General features: G+C 40.9%; 1 protein-coding gene across 5 annotated transcripts in view; it reads right to left on the bottom strand.

Annotated features, from left to right (window-relative positions):
• LOC146822422 (NACHT, LRR and PYD domains-containing protein 3-like) overlaps positions 1-20,731 on the bottom strand; it is a 785,736-nt gene that overhangs the window by 239,663 nt on the left and 525,342 nt on the right. For all 5 annotated transcript variants that reach the window (XM_085613508.1, XM_085613507.1, XM_085613510.1 and 2 more), the window contains 2 exons: positions 1,024-1,194; positions 284-454 (listed from right to left, as the gene is read on the bottom strand). In XM_085613508.1, coding sequence (XP_085469634.1) covers positions 284-454; positions 1,024-1,194 — 342 coding nt within the window. The remainder of the gene's footprint in view (positions 1-283; positions 455-1,023; positions 1,195-20,731) is intronic.

The raw sequence follows: 20,731 nt of genomic DNA, 5'->3' as shown, positions 1-20,731 counted from the left end.
CTTCCGTAGCAATACTCCATGGGAGTGAACTTTTCATAAAAGGTGGGACATACACCCACCAGTACCCTTTTGCAGGCTACCATTGTTAAATGAAAGACACACAAGCCAATCAAAAGTGTGGGAGGAGTCAGACCCCACACAGTACAGACAAGCGCTGGAGGCTCGACCTAAAAACTGTTTCTGTTTCTGCTGGGAAGGGGATTTAATCAAAGTCCATGAACACTGAGAGAAGGACAGATATACAGATGATACAGAAAAGCCCCCCCCCACCCCACAGCCTTACTTAATCTTCTGCAGCCGGGTGTCCGGGTACTTCAGGGCGTCAATGATCAGGGACGCACCAGCGTCACCCAGGTCATTGTCACTCAAGTCCAGTTCCAGCAAAGAGCGGTTGGAGCGAAGGGCAGCGGCCAGAGCTGCACAGAAAGCACTGGTTATCCCACACGCATTGAGGCTAAGAAAGTGCAAGAAAGAAAGAGGGGATTAAAACATTAATAATCTAAGGATTTATTGCTAAAAGTATTAAAAACAAGGTATAAATTATCCGAACAGCAGCTGTCATGGCCCAGTACTCTCTGATCTGAGGTGCACAAGAAACACTTTAACCCTCCCACTGTCACCTGGTTTCAGTCCTGATGTTGTTGGAGCGCAGGGCAGCACTCACTCCTAGTTTTACACTGACCTGTTTGGTAGATAGTTTTGGTAGTAATGTTTGATCTTGGGCTACATTTACCCCCTCCCCCCCACCCCAACCAGTGAATAGACGCAGCTGGGCGTGGGTACCGCCTAATCTACAAGAAATGAAACTTATGCAGCAGGAGGGAGACTTCTTAAATTCTGCATCCTCTGGGGACATTCTCCTACTGATAGCGCCTTAAACAGGCTTCAGAGAGCTAATCCGCATGTAAGAGAAACACATGGAGGAGAGATGCTTTGCTCATAGTCAATGAATGCAGAGGAAAATAAAAAGTGCAGATAATACAAAAAAGCACAACCGCCCAACCCCCCCCCCCCCCTCCTTACCCGATGTCATGCACCCGGATGACTGGGTGGCTCCGGACCTTACACAACAGGAATAAAAAAATGTCACCCAGTGGTTTTCTGGACAACTGATGATCCCGGAAAGAGAGGGTGAAGGGACGGGAAGGGCCCACAGGTCCACTTTCAGCTTTGGTTATTAGACAGGAAGAGATGCTAAGAAGGTGCGATACATAGAAAGAGAGGGGATTAAAACATTAATAATTTTAAGTATTTATTACTAAAAGTATTACAAACAAGGTATAAATAATCCAAACAGTAGCTGTCATGGCCCAGTACTCTCTGATCTGAGGTGGACAAGAAACACTTTACCCCTCCCACTGTCACCTGGATGGTCAGTCAGGGACTGTCACACTTTCTCTTTTAGTAGTGAGAAAAGTAGGTGAATGAGGCACATGCCAAAGACATCCTCCTTGTTACACCCCCGGGTACAGTAGGTATGGTTCGTGTATACATACTGGATCACTTAGAGGGCGGCACACCCAGAGACATTAAAATGTAATGGAGCACAGCACACATAATAAAACACAACGACTGAAGGGCATCACCACATGAACTTCCCTGAGTGCACTCGTGAACTCAGCGCTCTTACACATGCAAGATTTGTCTCTTTCCTACTCCAAGAAGCGGCCTTTTCAATCCCAAGATGGCTGACACTTCCTGGCTGTACCGGGCCTTGCAGAGAGTCATCCTCATAGAGTCGGTTCATGGAGCCGACCCCAGCACTGCAAACACGGCTGAATATTCAGACAAGGAAGGGGAAGGCAGAGCCTGCTAGTAACTTCTTTGCCTGGAATGAGGTGCATGCTGGTCTTTTCCTGGGGGCTTTGTTCTGCGTCCCCCATTACAGGCTTCTTGGGTCTCCCCTTGCAGTACTCAGACAAGGAGTTGAGGGGACGCACCAGGGTGGGGTGAGCCCCAGAGAGGCGTTGCAGAAGGTATTGTAATTCAGATTGAGTCTTATTCTGTGCACGGGCCGGGGGTCCCGAGGGGATAGAGGGGTCTCTCACATTTGTTTAATAGTTTAACTGAACGTGGACCAGGCCGTGCCCTGTGATCTAGAACAAGATGCTGGTTTAGATTCAGTAACAAGTCTTCTGGGTTCAGTCCTCTGCTTCCCTGGTGTCTTTCTGTGACACAAGCAACAATGTGACCAGCAGGACATAAGGATGTTTGACCTGTGTTGGGGGGGACACCTCCTGAGAGGGGAAGCATAGTTATTTTCCAGCCGGGCACAGTGTCTGGTTGTGAGCAGTGATGCTACTGTGAGAAGGTTGGAAGACGAGCATTATATACACACAAGTCCTGAGCCAAGGAAGAGGCAGAAGCGCCCTGAAGTCTTTCATGTGCTGAGATGGTTTTTATCCCAGAGCTTCGAACAGCACATGGCTCACAGCACTGCTAGAAACACAAAGGAAATAAAAGGCCCAACCCTGCGAGCCCAGTTCTGTCCTCATCATGTACGTCTGTGCACATCACTGTCACCACAAAGTCCTGTGTGTGGGTGAATAAAGTTGTAGTTTCAAGTTCTATAAACTGTGACTGACCAAGATTGCCACGTGTGAGAGTTGTGAGTGAAGGATGGAGCAGGAACCCAGTCAGCACCTCTTCCTCGGAGGGAGAGGCTAAAAAAACATTAATGGTGATGACATTTTAGCACAAATGTAAACTTCATTTGGGTGAGTGATACATGCATATCTGCAGCTCCAATCTATGACAGCTCCTGCGTACACATCATGCCTGTCGCTATATTTCATGAAGTGTAGTCACTCTTAAGTGCTGCATTTGTGTGTGAAGGTGATGAGCACTTGTGTAACTTATGCTCAGCAGCATTTGATCCTGATGGAATAAGTACAAACGGTGCTCTCTATAAGGATCCCTCCACCCTGTGGTGGCATCAAGGGTCACTGTTCTCCCACTTTACCTGAAGATGCATTATTTGGGAATGGTCACTGCTCGCCTCTTTGTGCTCTGTAAATATATATTGCAGTTTTCCTTCCATTCTAGGTCTCAGCTCCTTAGAAGAGATGTCCCTGGAAAGGTCTCCAGTCATTTCAGCATAAACTGAAGACACAACTTCCATAAAGTTTGTGGATTTTGCGGATTTATGTGAAGGGTGAGCAGCATGGATTGTGAGGGTTGTGTCTGCTCATCCATTGCTATCCCATCTCTCCTCTCTGCTCGTCGCTCTAGATTTGTAATGTCCTTCCCTCTCCCCTGCTCATCCATTGCTATCCCATCTCTCCTCTCTCTGCTCGTCGCTCTAGATTTGTAATGTCCTTCCCTCTCCTCTGCTCATCCATTGCTATCCCATCTCTCCTTTCTCTGCTCGTCGCTCTAGATTTGTAATGTCCTTCCCTCTCCCCTGCTCATCCATTGGTATCCCATCTCTCCTCTCTCTGCACATCACTCTAGATTTGTAATGTCCTTCCCTTTCCCCTGCTGCTCCATTGCAATCCCATCTCTTCTCTCTCTGCTCGTCGCTCTAGATTTGTAATGTCCTTCCCTTGCTCATCCATTGCTATCTCATCTCTCCTCTCTCTGCTCGTCGCTCTAGATTTGTAATGTCCTTCCCTCTCCCCTGCTCATCCATTGCTATCCCATCTCTCCTCTCTCTGCTCAGCGCTCTAGATTTGTAATGTCCTTCCCTCTCCCCTCTCCTCCATTGCTATCCCATCTCTCCTCTCTCTGCTCGTCGATCTAGATTTGTAATGTCCTTCCCTCTCCCCTCTCCTCCATTGCTATCCCATCTCTCCTCCCTCTGCTCAGCGACCTAGATTTGTAATGTCCTTCCCTCTCCCCTGCTCTTCCATTGCTATCCCATTTCTCCTCACTCTGCTCATCACTCTAGATTTGTAATGTCCTTCCCTCTCCCCTGCTCATCCATTGCTATCCCATCTCTCCTCTCTGTTCGTCGCTCTAGATTTGTAATGTCCTTCCCTCTCCCCTGCTCATCCATTGCTATCCCATCTCTCCTCTCTCTGCTCGTCGCTCTAGGTTTGTAATGTCCTTCCCTCTTCCCTGCTCATCCATTGCTATCCCATCTCTCCTCCCTCTGCTCAGCGACCTAGATTTGTAATGTCCTTCCCTCTCCGCTGCTCATCCATTGATGTCCCATCTCTCCTCTCTCTGCTCGTCGCTCTAGATTTGTAATGTCCTTCCCTCTCCCCTGCTCATCCATTGATGTCCCATCTCTCCTCTCTCTGCTCGTCGCTCTAGATTTGTAATGTCCTTCCCTCTCCGCTGCTCATCCATTGATGTCCCATCTCTCCTCTCTCTGCTCGTCGCTCTAGATTTGTAATGTCCTTCCCTCTCCGCTGCTCATCCATTGCTATCCCATCTCTCCTCTCTCTGCTCATCACTCTAGATTTGTAATGTCCTTCCCTCTCCCCTGCTGCTCCATTGCTGCTCCATTAGGGCTAAGATGTGACCTCACATAGGCCACTAATGTCTTGGCATTGTTGAAGCCGCACATCTCACCACTGTCCTTCTCTCCACTCTGCTTATGGCAGAGCCACCCTCTCTGATATCAATGCCTTTCATCCATGTACCACCCTTCACTTCTCATTTCTCTACCGACCCCTTATCCTTTTCATTGGTTCTGCCCTATTTAAATCCACCTCTCCATTTCCATCCTCCCAAAGCCTTTGATCTTTTCTCGCTGATTCTGTCCCACTTACACCCATCTCTGCCCTCCAGGCTCTGCTCTTCTCATCTCTTCACAACCTGTAAGATTTCCTTGCGGATTCTGCCTCTCTTATACCTTTCTCTCTCTTCGTCTCGTCTCTTCTCTTCCTGGTTCTGCCTCTCTTATACCCATCTCTCTCTTAGGCTTGTCTCTTCCCTTCCTGGTTCTCTCTCTCTAACATCCATCTTTCTCTTAGGTTTATCTCTTCTCTTCGTTGTTCTCTCTTATATCTACCTCTCTCCTCCATACTCTACTCTGCACTTCGTTCTTCAGTTCTTTCATTTGTCTTACACCATTTATATTCACCTCTCTCCTCCATATCTGCTCTTCTCTCTTTTCCTCCATCCTAGGTGAGTACTGTCTATTGTGATGTGACGTGATTATTTCTTTTGTTCTGAGCCTGTCAGGGCTCTCTGCTTCTCAGTCACACAGGGGAGGGGTCACGTCACACTTACGAGCCCTTCCAGTGATCTCTGTTATCTCCTCTAATCGCTGTTGACTGCAGATGCAGCTGTTATATTCCCGGGTTAGGCCCATGTAGTGAAGCTGCTTATTTCTTACATTGTCCAAGAAAATAAAATTTCAGCTGTCAACTTTTGAGCACATTTGCATGCACGACAATGTTGGATTAGTTTCTCTGAAACTACTTTGTTTACACATTTAGCTTCGCAGAACATTATCACGATGCCTCAAACATCACGTACTAGGCCTCTTTATGCATTATGTACAAAAGTCGTCCTATCTTCATCCATGGGGCGACAGGGCTATCTACATATCCATAACATCGCTAATCTAACGTGTACATTGCAAGGCTGCTTTCAATTATAAATAATGAGAATCCTGGAGGATGAGCTGAGGAGGCACTTCAACTGACATCGAGGGTCCCTGCATGGTGAGGATTCACCACGCAGCGATCTGACATCTTGTGAGGGCTCTCCAGTTCTTGACCAACATGGAGCCCTTCATTCTCTCCCACCAGGTAATGGGGTTGGATAGTCCCTTGGGGGAATTCTTGGCTCTACACCTACACACACTCTAGGTACAGTTAGAGTAGAGTTCGCATAGTAGGAGTACGCTCGATTACTGCCTTGTTTTATATGCCTGCATATATACACTGCTTTAGCACCGTTAGATCCCGGCATCTCTAAATGGCAACGGTATGCACCTTTGTCAAGTAGGGACCCTTTGTCCATGTCAGGGCAAAGGAGTTACACGCTGAAGATAACCCCTGCTCACCCCCTTGGTAGCTTGGCACGAGCAGACAGGCTTATCTCAGAGGCAGTGTGTTAAGCATTTGTGAACACATACAGTAATATAGATGACCCACTACAAACGGACACCACACCGGGATGTATCAAAAATAAGTAAGCTTTATACATTTAACACAAGACCTTCTCGAAAAAATCCACAGTATGAATATGCTTTACGGTTACTCAAAAATAAGCTTGAGCTTCAAGTGTCTCTGGCAACAGATAACCCCAACGGGATTTATCGCTTCAAAGCACAATAGAGTTCTCGGGGTACAGCCCGCCTGCAAGGAGCGCAGCGTCGGGCCCAGAGTCACAGCTAGATTCTCACGGAACCGTACCTCTAGAGAAACAAACAAAGGCTCTTCTCTGCATCAGGGAGCTGCAATGTCATGTGGCACGTGGTAGCGTCAGGTCCTTGCTTCAGGGGAAAGCGATGCAGCGGGGCCCTGAATGCGGATGCAGACAGGGGGCGGCTTCAGTCCTTACCCGAGCGGAGGTGATGTTACAGCAGTACCAGTACCACAGGTCGTTGCTGATGTCTTTGAGTCAATGAGTGCTTGGTCACTCTTGTCGATGATCGACTCCACCCAGATGACTGTCTCAGGGCTAGTGTAGAACAGCGACAGGAGTCGGTCTACGGAGCAAATCGGAGCAGCGCTCACGGTCTCGTTGCAGAGAGTGGCGTCGTTAGCTGGCTTGAGTTGCATAGTTCCTCTGTAGCAGCTGAAACCGCAGCTCCAGCTCCGCTCAAACAGAAGAGGTGAAGTCGTTGGTATCCCCGAGTCTTCAAACAGGAGGCTACCTCAACTCTAGCCCTTGGAGAATATTTGGCAAGATGGTGAAAGTTTCTTCCTTGGTCCTTTCTACCTCTCCTTGGCATGAGAGACACCACCACAGGCCAACCCACTACAGCGCTCTGGCAGAGGGGCAGTACAACTCCTGTACTCTTCCTCGGCAGAAGGTTGTCTTGTTCATTCCCAAAGTGATCCTAAAGGTCCGGGGTCAGGGCCCCAGTATTTATACTCATAAATCCCTTTGTCCTTTCGAGGGCAGAAGGTCCTGTGCCTGGACCAAACCAGTTTCGGGCGCTTTTGGCCAAGGTGTGCTCTCATCCTCTGTCGGGGCGGGCTAGGATCTTCAGACTCTCCACAGGAAGTGGAGCCAGCATTGCGGGAGATGGCCCAGCTCTATTTAGACCCAGGTTCCTACTACTCCAACCACTCTTACGATGCTCGGCCTAGTGCCGTCGTGCCCTACTCCTGGGGTTCCCCCAGCCCTGTCATTCGCAAACCCAGACATACAATACACACGCTAGCAGAAGCAGGCTGGCTGGTTAGGCAAGAAAATACTGTCTTTCTAAAAGAAGTATTTTCAAACACAGAATGTTTACAACCAACTTTCCTAAAAGATGCATCTTACCATTCTGATTTCAGACATACTAAACTCGACTATCTACCTGGTTCCCTGAGCCAGTTAGGATTATAGGGCGCTATAATCAAAACTGCCCAGTCTGGCCTAAGGGGAACAGGTAGCCTTGCAATAGTGAAAAACGCACTCTGGTGTAATTCACTACCAGGTCACGACACACTTTAGTGCATGACTTGCCTCCTACATACAACACATCCTGCCCGCAGGCCTTCTGTAGGGGTGACTGACATGTCGCAGAGGGAAGGTTCACAGACCGGAGAGTGGTCGCACTCGCCGAGTCACACAGTGGCACAGGCTGAGTACGGCGCTCTGCGGTGGCAGGCCCGAGTCATACTTTACGAGCTACTCCGGCAGGTGACACAACCAGTGCTGCAAGCCCACCAGTAGCTTTTGAATTACAAGCCCCGGGTACCTCTGTGCACGATACGAGGGTCTGACAGTAAATCAAATACACCAATCATGGAATCACGAGTCAAACAATACTTTACTCAGGGAGCACTTGCACTGCGCACTGGACAGCAGTGGTGCAGTGCCCAAAGTGTCTAAACCAGCAAACATAAAAAAACAGAGGAGGCAATCCATCAAAAAGAGGAAGGGAGACCCACGCCAATGGTACCAGGTCTAACAAGCACCATTATCTACTATTTATGCTCCTGGTGTGCGTAATCCCTTTTAACTGCTTCTGTCTATTGATCATTGTAGCACACGTATTTTATACATGAATAACATTGGTTCAATAAACATATTGAAAACATCCCATTGTGTGTTTTTTGTATACTGAGAATAAGTGAGCACGAGTGACTGAGGGAAATGTTCTGTGCTGTTTCCTCGATACCGGAGTGATCAGAGTTGTCATGCTCAATGGTTGCCAGAAACCTTTTGCTTCCTGGTGAGGTTAGGGGGGCTTATTGTGGCACTGTGAGCTAGGTGGTCTATAGGCCAACACATCCTGAGGGGGTGTCCGGAATCAGTCTTGGCACCAAGCCCCTAGTTTATGTTATCCAAACAATGCGCAGATCCTATGGATTAGTAGTCTTTTAAAATGCTCAGTAGTGGCACATCCGCTTGATGGTTTTTCTGTGTATATTTAGTAGGAGAAATGTAAGATATCTCCTTGGGCTTTTGTGTAAATGAGAAAAGCAAAGTTTAATTATTCTCCACGTTGTCATTTCAGATCAGTTCCCCCACCTCTCACCCATTATAATTTAGAAAATAACAGGTCCAGAAGAAGATGGATTATGAATTAAAATATTCCATTGAAACGTACGTCGACCAGCTAGAGTGACACACCCCAGCTATCAGCACAGCAATCAAGGGTTGAGTTCATCACCCTGATTTTTCCATCTGTGCATGCAGTATTGTTCTGGGGTGTAGAGTGTGTGTGTGTATTGTGTGAAAGGGACGTGGTTGTAGATCAGATAGAGGTGTGTTTGCGTTTGGGGATGTGTAGAATAAAATTGTATAGTCATTTGGTATTTTACATGTGTTGAAACAAAATGTGGTATATGTATTGTATTTGAATAACGGTAAACAGTGATACCTTTGTAAAAATGGGGATATTTATTGTTAAGAATCATGGGGCATATGTATCAAAATCCCCATTTGCGAATCTCAAATAGCGATTTTTTGAGAATCGCTATTTGAGAATTGCAAAACGGGATGTATCTAAAAATTCGCACATATTTTGCGAATTCTTAATATTCCTTAATTGTGATTAGCAAATTGCGAAATCGCAATTAAGGAATACCTTCCCATTCATTCCTATGGGCCAGGAGGCCCATAGCAATGAATGGGAAGTCATTCTCAAATTGCGAATCGCAATTTGCTAATCGCAAATTGAGAATAATTTCAAAGGTGCAAGGGTGTCATGATGACACCCTGATGCACCCCTGAAATTAGCATGTGTGCGCATATGGCGCACATACATGCCCTAAGGGCATGTATGTGTGCCACATGGCACTTTGAAAAATGCCAAAAAGTGAATTTTTCAAAGAAATCGCAAATTACCACCAACTTGAAGTTGGTGGTAATTTGCGATATCTTAAGGAGAAATCGCACAACTTGGGCGCGTGTTACATAGCATTTAAGGAATCGCATCGTGAGTAATGTGGAACCGGAACTCCTGGTCACTGTGCACATTTGCAAGTGCATTGACTTTCCGACGTCCTCGAAGTCGTGCTTTGGGTTACTTGTAGCCCACGCCTCGAGCACCATCTACGTTGAAGATTGTGGGCCTTCACTCCACGAGTGTTCCGTGAGCCCGCTTCTTGCATTTCAGCTCGAGGCTCCTTCGCGATCCCTGGTCCGTCGACTGGTGGGTCCCTGTGAAGACAATTTTGATTTTCCTTGGGCTTCCCTGGTCGCTCCAGACGTGCCCTGACTCCCCACCGCGTGGAGAGTCTCTCAGACCTTGCTGGTCTGCACTGAAGCATCTTTCTCCATACTGTGTGGGTTGCTGTTGCCATGGCTTGGTGTGTCCAATCCGGGCACCGATGCTGCAGCACACAACATCCTTCATGGGACAGCTCGAATCCAGCTCCTGGTCATCCTCGACGCCTCCCGATCCTCGTGGCTGAAGAGTCAAGCTTCACCTCCTTCACCTGAAATCACCCGACATCGGTGGGCATTCACCTATCGTGCCCCTGGTCACTGGCTTGTGACCCAGACTCTGTCCCCTCTGCTTTCAGGTTCTTCTCGACTTCGATCCAGGCTTGGATCTCTTTGGACACTTTGCAGCTTCCCAGCAGCAGCACTTCTTCACCAGCTCCCACTGAAAACTGCGACGTGACCCAACACTATTTGACACCTATGCACCTGGCTTCCCTAACTCAGGTACTCCGTTGCTCCCGTGGGTGTTGACGCTAGAACTTCCTAAGTCCAAAAGGGTTTGGTCCTAGCTCATCTCTAAGTGTCCCTAATCTTTAAAAATCTAACTGCGACGTTCCCCATAGAATCTAACGAGAGCTCGCGGCTGTGTTCTCACACTGCACACGGCCCCCGTGGGTCCCCTGTATCACTATCTTGGGTGGTTCCTTGGGGTCCCAGCGATTCTACAGGCTCTAGGACTTGTGTCTAGTTAAGTCGTGGTTCTTATACCACTATTTTAGGATATGGTTTGGCTCGCCCCTAGGGCCTAACGTGTATTTGTGCTATTTTACTGTAATATTTGAAGTGTAACTTATGTGTTTGGACCTCTAGCCTCATAAAGAGACTAGTAGGTGGTGTTTAGAAATAAATACATATATTTTATATATATACCTGGTGTGATTGTCTTTCATTTAGCCATTCAAGAGATTATAGACTGGTAAAACAAGAGATTATAGACTGGTAAAACAAGCTGCTTTATATTCCTTCAAGATTTAGCCTGAAGGCTGCTCTCCATAGCTACCACTAGGATAGCTTTCAATAAAGGTTGTCTTTAACCTATTAGCAAACAGGGGAGGACGTTTATACAGGTACTGATTGCTGGATCCCATGTATTGTAAAGAAATTAGAGACAGGTTTCAATTCAGGGATTGCTGGATCCCTTGTATTATAAAGAAATTAGAGACATGTTTTTATACAGGGATTATAGGATACCATGTATTATAAAAAAATTAGAGATGGTTTTATACAGAGATTAGTGGATCCCGTGAATTATAAAGAAATTAAAGACAGGCTTTTATAAAAGGATTGCAGGATCCCATATATTATGAAGAAGTTAGAGATGGTTTTTATAAAGCTATTGCTGGATCACATGTTTTATAAAGATATTAGAGACAGGTTTTTATACAGGGAACGCTGGATCCCGTGTATAATAAACATATTAAAGATGGGTTTTTATACAGGGACTTCTGGAACCCGTGTAGTATAAGGATATTAGAGATAGGTTTTTATACAGGGAGTGCTGGATCCCGTGTATTATAAAGATATTAGAGGTGGGTTTTAATCCAGGGATTTATAGATCCCGTGTATTATAAAGAAATTAGCGACAGGTTTTTATACATGGGATTGCTGGATCCGATGTATTATAAAGAAATTGGAGACTGTTTTTTATACAATGATTGCTGGATGCCGTGTATTATAAAGAAATTATAGACGGGTATTACAGGGATTGCTGGATCTCGTTCATTATAAATATATTAGAGACAGGTTTTTGTACAAGGATTGATAGATCCCATGTATTATAAAGCTATAAAGCTATTAGAGATGGGTTTTTATACATGGATTGATGGATCACGTGTATTATAAAGAAATTAGAGAAAGGTTTTGATACAGGAATTGCTGGATCCAATGTATTTTAAAGAAATTAGAGACATATTTTTACACAGGTATTGCAGGATCCCATGTATTATAAAGAAATTAGAGTCAGGTTTTTATACAGGGATTGCTGGATCTCATGTATTATAAAGAAATTAGAGACGTGTTTTTATACAGGGATTGCAGGATCCCGTGTATTATAAAGAAATTAGAGACAGGTTTTATACACAGATTGCTGGATCCCGTGTATTTTAAAGATACTGGAGGCAGGTTTTTATACACTGATTGCTGGATCCTGTGTATTATGAAGATATTAGAGATGGCTTTTTGTACGGGTATTGCTGGATCCCATGTACTATGAAGATATTAGAGATGGGGTTTTATACAGAGATGGCTGGATCTGAGGTATTATAAAGAATTGAGAGACAGGTTTTTATACGAGGATTGATGGATCCCATGTATTATAAAGCTATTATAGACTGGTTTTTATACAGGGATTTCATGGATCGCATGTATTATGAAGAAATTAAAGGCAGCCTTTTATACAGGGACTGATTGCTAGATCCCATGTATTAAAAATAAATTAGAGACAGGTTTTATACAGGGATTACAGATTGCTGTGTATTATAAAGCAATTAGAGGAGGACGTTTATACAGGTACTGATTGCTGGATCCCATGTATTGTAAAGAAATTAGAGACAGGTTTTAATTCAGGGATTGCTGGATCCCTTATATTATAAAGAAATTAGAGACATGTTTTTATACAGGGATTGCAGGATCCCATGTATTATAAAGAAATTAGAGATGGTTTTTATAAAACGATTGCTGGATCCCATGTATTATAAAGATAATAGAGAATGGTTTTTATACAGGGATTGAAGGATCCTGTGTATTGTAAACTATGAGAGATGGGCTTTTATACAGGTATTGATGGTTCCTGTGTATTATACAGATATTAGAGATGGGTTTTTATACAGGGAACGCTGGATCCCGTGTATAATAAACATATTAAAGATGGGTATTATACAGGGATTTCTGGAACCCGTGTAGTATAAGGATATTAGAGATAGGTTTTTATACAGGGAGTGCTGGATCCAGTGTATTATAAAGATATTAGAGGTGGGTTTAAATCCAGGGATTGATGGATCCCGTGTATTATAAAGACATTAGCGACAGGTTTTTATACATGGGATTGCAGGATCCCATGTATTATAAAGAAATTGGAGACTGTTTTTTATACAATGATTGCTGGATGCCGTGTATTATAAAGAAATTAGAGACGGGTATTTATACAGGGATTGCTGGATCTCGTGCATTATAAATATATTAGAGACAGGTTTTTATACAAGGATTGATGGGTATTATAAAGCTATTAGAGATGGGTTTTTATACATGGATTGACGGATCACGTGTATTATAAACAAATTAGAGAAAGGTTTTGATACAGGAATTGCTGGATCTCATGTATTTTAAAGAAATTAGAGACATTTTTTTATACAGGTATTGGAGGATCCCATGTATTATAAAGAAATTAGAGACGTGTTTTCACACAGGGATTGCAGGATCCCGTGTATTATAAAGAAATTAGAGACAGGTTTTATACACAGATTGCTGGATCCCGTATATTTTAAAGATACTGGAGGCAGGTTTTTATACACAGATTGCTGGATCCTGTGTAGTATAAAGATATTAGAGATGGCTTTTTGTACGGGTATTGCTGGATCCCGTGTACTATAAAGATATTAGAGATGGGTTTTTATACAGAGATGGCTGGATTTGAGGTATTATAAAGAATTGAGAGACAGGTTTTTATACGAGGATTCATGGATCCCATGTATTATAAAGCTATTATAGACTGGTTTTTATACAGGGATTGATGGATCGCATGTATTATGAAGAAATTAGAGACAGGTTTTTATACAGGAATTGCTGGATCTCATGTATTATAAAGAAATTAGAGACGTGTTTTTATGCAGGGATTGCAGGATCCACTGTATTATAAAGAAATTAGAGACAGGTTGTTATAAAGGGGTTTGCAGGATCCCATTTATTATTAAGAAATTAGATGCATATTTTTATACAATGATTGCTGCATCCTGTGTATTATAAAGATATTAGAGACAGGTTTTTGTATAACGACTGATGGATCCCATGTATTATAAAGATATTAGAGACAGGTTTTTATACAGAGATTGATGGATGTAGTGTATTATAAAGATATTAGAGATTGGTTTTATACAAGGATTGATGGATCCCGTGTATTATAAAGATATTAGTGACAGGTTTTTATACAGGGGTTGAGGGATCCCATGTATTATAAAGAAATTAGAGATAGGTTTCTTATACAGGGATTGCTGGATGGATCCTGTGTATTATAAAGAAATTAGAGGCAGACTTTTATACAGGGACTGATTGCTAGATCCCATGTATTGTAAAGAAATTAATGACAGGTTTTAATTCAGTGATTGCTGAATCCCTTGTATTATAAAGAAATTGGAGACTGTTTTTTATACAATGATTGCTGGATGCCGTGTATTATAAAGAAATTAGAGATGGGTATTTATACAGGGATTGCTGGATCTCGTGCATTATAAATATATTAGAGACAGGTTTTTATACAAGGATTGATGGATCCCATGTATTATAAAGCTATTAGAGATGGGTTTTTATACATGGATTGATGGATCACGTGTATTATAAAGAAATTAGAGAAAGGTTTTGATACAGGAATTGCTGGATCCCATGTATTTTAAAGAAATTAGAGACATATCTTTATACAGGTATTGCAGGATCCCATGTATTATAAAGAAATTAGAGACAGGTTTTTATACAGGGATTGCTGGATCTCATGTATTATAAAGAAATTAGAGACGTGTTTTCATACAGGGATTGCAGTATCCCGTGTATTATAAAGAAATTAGAGACAGGTTTTATACACAGATTGCTGGATCCCGTGCATTTTAAAGATACTGGAGGCAGGTTTTTATACACTGATTGCTGGATCCTGTGTATATTAGAGATGGCTTTTTGTACGGGTATTGCTGGATCCCGTGTACTATAAAGAATTAGAGATGAGTTTTTATACAGAGACGGCTGGATCTGAGGTATTATAAAGAATTGAGAGACAGGTTTTTATACGAGAATTGATGGATCCCATGTATTATAAAGCTATTATAGACTGGTTTTTATACAGGGATTGATGGATCACATGTATTATGAAGAAATTAGAGGCAGACTTTTATACAGGGACTGATTGCTAGATCCCATGTATTATACAGAAATTAGAGACAGATTTTATACAGGGATTACAGATTGCTGTGTATTATAAAGCAATTAGAGGAGGATGTTTATACAGGTACTGATTGCTGGATCCCATGTATTGTAAAGAAATTAGAGACATGTTTTTATACAGGGATTGCAGGATCCATTGTATTATAAAGAAATTAGAGACGGTTTTTATACAGAGATTGCTGGATCCCGTGAATTATAAAGAAATTAAAGACAGGCTTTTATAAAGGGATTGCAGGATCCCATATATCATAAAGAAATTAGAGATGGTTTTTATGAAGCGATTGCTGGATCCCGTGTATTATAAAGATATAAGAGACGGGTTTTTATACAGGGATTGAAGGATCCTGTGTATTGTAAACAATTAGAGATGGGCTTTTATACAGGTATTGATGGTTCCTGTATATTATAAATATATTAGAGATGGGTTTTTATACAGGGAACGCTGGATCCCGTGTATAATAAACATATTAAAGATGGGTTTTTATTCAGGGATTTCTGGAACCCGTGTAGTATAAGGATGTTAGAGGTAGGTTTTTATACAGGGAGTGCTGGATCCCGTGTATTGTAAAGATATTAGAGGTGGGTTTTAATCCAGGGATTGATAGATCCCGTGTATTATAAAGAAATTAGTGACAGGTTTTTATACATGGGATTGCTGGATCCCATGTATTATAAAGAAATTGGAGACTGTTTTTTATACAATGATTGCTGGATGCCGTGTATTATAAAGAAATTAGAGATGGGTATTTATACAGGGATTGCTGGATCTCGTACATTATAAATATATTAGAGACAGGTTTTTATACAAGGATTGATGGATCCCATGTATTATAAAGCTATTAGAGATGGGTTTTTATACATGGATTGATGGATCACTTGTATTATAAATAAATTATAGAAAGGTTTTGATACAGGAATTGCTGGATCCCATGTATTTTAAAGAAATTAGAGACATATTTTTATACAGGTATTGCAGGATCCCATGTATTATAAAGAAATTAGAGACAGGTTTTTATACAGGGATTGCTGGATCTCATGTATTATAAAGAAATTAGAGACGTGTTTTTATACAGGGATTGCAGGATCCCGTGTATTATAAAGAAATTAGAGACAGGTTTTCTACACAGATTGCTGGATCCCGAGTATTTTAAAGATACTGGAGGCAGGGTTTATACACTGATTGCTGGATCCTGTGTATTATAAAGATATTAGAGATGGCTTTTTGTACGGGTATTGCTGGATCCCGTGTACTATAAAGATATTAGAGATGGGTTTTTATACAGAGATGGCTGGATCTGAGGTATTATAAAGAATTGAGAGACAGGTTTTTATACGAGGATTGATGGATCCCATGTATTATAAAGCTATTATAGACTGGTTTTTATACAGGGATTGATGGATCACATGTATTATGAAGAAATTAGAGGCAGACTTTTATACAGGGACTGATTGCTAGATCCCATGTATTATACAGAAATTAGAGACAGATTTTATACAGGGATTACAGATTGCTGTGTATTATAAAGCAATTAGAGGAGGATGTTTATACAGGTACTGATTGCTGGATCCCATGTATTGTAAAGAAATTAGAGACATGTTTTTATACAGGGATTGCAGGATCCCATGTATTATAAAGAAATTAGAGATGGTTTTTATACAGAGATTGCTGGATCTCGTGAATTATAAAGAAATTAAAGACAGGCTTTTATAAAGGGATTGCAGGATCCCATATATTATAAAGAAATTAGAGATGGTTTTTATGAAGCGATTGCTGGATCCCGTGTATTATAAAGATATAAGAGATGGGTTTTTATACAGGGATTGAAGGATCCTGTGTATTGTAAACAATTAGAGATGGGCTTTTATACAGGTATTGATGGTTCCTGTGTATTATAAATATATTAGAGATGGGTTTTTATACAGGGAACGCTGGATCCCGTGTATAATAAACATATTTAAGATGGGTTTTTATACAGGAATTGCTGGATCTCATGTATTATAAAGAAATTAGAGACGTGTTTTTATGCAGGGATTACAGGATCCACTGTATTATAAAGAAATTAGAGACAGGTTGTTATAAAGGGGTTTGCAGGATCCCATTTATTATTAAGAAATTAGATGCATATTTTTATACAATGATTGCTGCATCCTGTGTATTATAAAGATATTAGAGACAGGTTTTTGTATAACGACTGATGGATCCCGTGTATTATAAAGATATTAGAGACAGGTTTTTATACAGGGATTGATGGATGTAGTGTATTATAAAGATATTAGAGATGGGTTTTATACAAGGATTGATGGATCCCGTGTATTATAAAGATATTAGTGACAGGTTTTTATACAGGGGTTGAGGGATCCCATGTATTATAAAGAAATTAGAGATAGGTTTCTTATAGATGGATTGCTGGATGGATCCTGTGTATTATAAAGAAATTAGAGGCAGACTTTTATACAGGGACTGATTGCTAGATCCCATGTATTGTAAAGAAATTAAAGACAGGTTTTAATTCAGTGATTGCTGAATCCCTTGTATTATAAAGAAATTAGAGACATGTTTTTATACAGGGTTTGCAGGATCACATGTATTATAAAGAAATTAGAGATGGTTTTTATAAGGAGATTGCTGGATCCCGTGAATTATAAAGAAATTAAAGACAGCCTTTTATAAAGGGATTGCAGGATCCCATATATTATAAAGAAATTAGAGATGGTTCTTATAAAGCGATTGCTGGATCCCATGTATTATAAAGATATTAGAGACGGGTTTTTATACAGGATTGAAGGATCCCGTGTATTGTAAACTATTAGAGATGGGCTTTTATACAGGTATTGATGGTTCCTGTGTATTATAAACATATTAAAGATGGGTTTTTATACAGGGATTTCTGGAACCCGTGTAGTATAAGGATATTAGAGATAGGTTTTTATAAAGGGAGTGTAGGATCCCGTGTATTATAAAGATATTAGAGGTGGGTTTTAATGCAGGGATTGATGAATCCTGTGTATTATAAAGACATTAGCGACAGGTTTTTATACATGGGATTGCAGGATCCCATATATTATAAAGAAATTAGAGATGGTTTTTATAAAGCGATTGCTGGATCCCATGTATTATAAAGATATTAGAGACGGGTTTTTATACAGGGATTGAAGGATCCCGTGTATTGTAAACTATTAGAGATGGGCTTTTATACAGGGAGTGCTGGATCCCGTGTATTATAAAGATTTTAGAGGTGGGTTTTAATCCAGGGATTGATGGATCCCATGTATTATAAAGACATTAGCGACAGGTTTTTATTCATGGGATTGCTGGATCCCATGTATTATAAAGAAATTGGAGACTGTTTTTTATACAATGATTGCTGGATGCCGTGTATTATAAAGAAATTAGAGATGGGTATTTATACAGGGATTGCTGGATCTCGTGCATTATAAATATATTAGAGACAGGTTTTTATACAAGGATTGATGGATCCCATGTATTATAAAGCTATTAGAGATGGGTTTTTATACATGGATTGATGGATCACGTGTATTATAAAGAAATTAGAGAAAGGTTTTGATACAGGAATTGCTGGATTCCATGTATTTTAAAGAAAGTAGAGACATGTTTTTATACAGGTATTGCAGGATCCCATGTATTATAAAGAAATTAGAGACAGGTTTTTATACAGGGATTGCTGGATCTCATGTATTATAAAGAAATTAGAGATGGTTTTTATAAGGAGATTGCTGGATCCCGTGAATTATAAAGAAATTAAAGACAGGCTTTTATAAAGGGATTGCAGGATCCCATATATTATAAAGAAATTAGAGATGGTTTTTATAAAGCGATTGCTGGATCCCATGTATTATAAAGATATTAGAGACGGGTTTTTATACAGGATTGAAGGATCCCGTGTATTGTAAACTATTAGAGATGGGCTTTTATACAGGTATTGATGGTTCCTGTGTATTATAAACATATTAAAGATGGGTTTTTATACAGGGATTTCTGGAACCCGTGTAGTATAAGGATATTAGAGATAGGTTTTTATAAAGGGAGTGTAGGATCCCGTGTATTATAAAGATATTAGAGGTGGGTTTTAATCCAGGGATTGATGAATCCTGTGTATTATAAAGACATTAGCGACAGGTTTTTATACATGGGATTGCAGGATCCCATATATTATAAAGAAATTAGAGATGGTTTTTATAAAGCGATTGCTGGATCCCATGTATTATAAAGATATTAGAGACGGGTTTTTATACAGGGATTGAAGGATCCTGTGTATTGTAAACTATTAGAGATGGGCTTTTATACAGGGAGTGCTGGATCCTGTGTATTATAAAGATTTTAGAGGTGGGTTTTAATCCAGGGATTGATGGATCCCATGTATTATAAAGACATTAGCGACAGGTTTTTATTCATGGGATTGCTGGATCCCATGTATTATAAAGAAATTGGAGACTGTTTTTTATACAATGATTGCTGGATGCCGTGTATTATAAAGAAATTAGAGATGGGTATTTATACAGGGATTGCTGGATCTCGTGCATTATAAATATATTAGAGACAGGTTTTTATACAAGGATTGATGGATCCCATGTATTATAAAGCTATTAGAGATGGGTTTTTATACATGGATTGATGGATCACGTGTATTATAAAGAAATTAGAGAAAGGTTTTGATACAGGAATTGCTGGATTCCATGTATTTTAAAGAAAGTAGAGACATGTTTTTATACAGGTATTGCAGGATCCCATGTATTATAAAGAAATTAGAGACAGGTTTTTATACAGGGATTGCTGGATCTCATGTATTATAAAGAAATTAGAGACGTGTTTTCATACAGGGATTGCAGTATCCCGTGTATTATAAAGAAATTAGAGACAGGTTTTATACACAGATTGCTGGATCCCGTGTATTTTAAAGATACTGGAGGCAGGTTTTTATACACTGATTGCTGGATCCTGTGTATATTAGAGATGGCTTTTTGTATGGGTATTGCTGGATCCCGTGTACTATAAAGAATTAGAGATGAGTTTTTATACAGAGACGGCTGGATCTGAGGTATTATAAAGAATTGAGAGACAGGTTTTTATACGAGGATTGATGGATCCCATGTATTATAAAGCTATTATAGACTGGTTTTTATACAGGGATTGATGGATCACATGTATTATGAAGAAATTAGAGGCAGACTTTTATACAGGGACTGATTGCTAGATCCCATGTATTATACAGAAATTAGAGACAGATTTTATACAGGGATTACAGATTGCTGTGTATTATAAAGCAATTAGAGGAGGATGTTTATACAGGTACTGATTGCTGGATCCCATGTATTGTAAAGAAATTAGAAACATGTTTTTATACAGGAACTGCAGGATCCATTGTATTATAAAGAAATTAGAGACGGTTTTTATACAGAGATTGCTGGATCCCGTGAATTATAAAGAAATTAAAGACAGGCTTTTATAAAGGGATTGCAGGATCCCATATATTATAAAGAAATTAGAGATGGTTTTTATGAAGCGATTGCTGGATCCCATGTATTATAAAGATATTAGAGACGGGTTTTTATACAGGATTGAAGGATCCCGTGTATTGTAAACTATTAGAGATGGGCTTTTATACAGGTATTGATGGTTCCTGTGTATTATAAACATATTAAAGATGGGTTTTTATACAGGGATTTCTGGAACCCGTGTAGTATAAGGATATTAGAGATAGGTTTTTATACAGGGAGTGTAGGATCCCGTGTATTATAAAGATATTAGAGGTGGGTTTTAATCCAGGGATTGATGAAT

Source organism: Triturus cristatus, chromosome 6 (assembly GCF_964204655.1).
Source record: "Triturus cristatus chromosome 6, aTriCri1.1, whole genome shotgun sequence".
Taxonomy (NCBI): Eukaryota; Metazoa; Chordata; class Amphibia; order Caudata; family Salamandridae; genus Triturus; species Triturus cristatus.
Note: the sequence above shows the minus strand (reverse complement) of the source record. Positions and strands in the feature narration are given on the sequence as shown.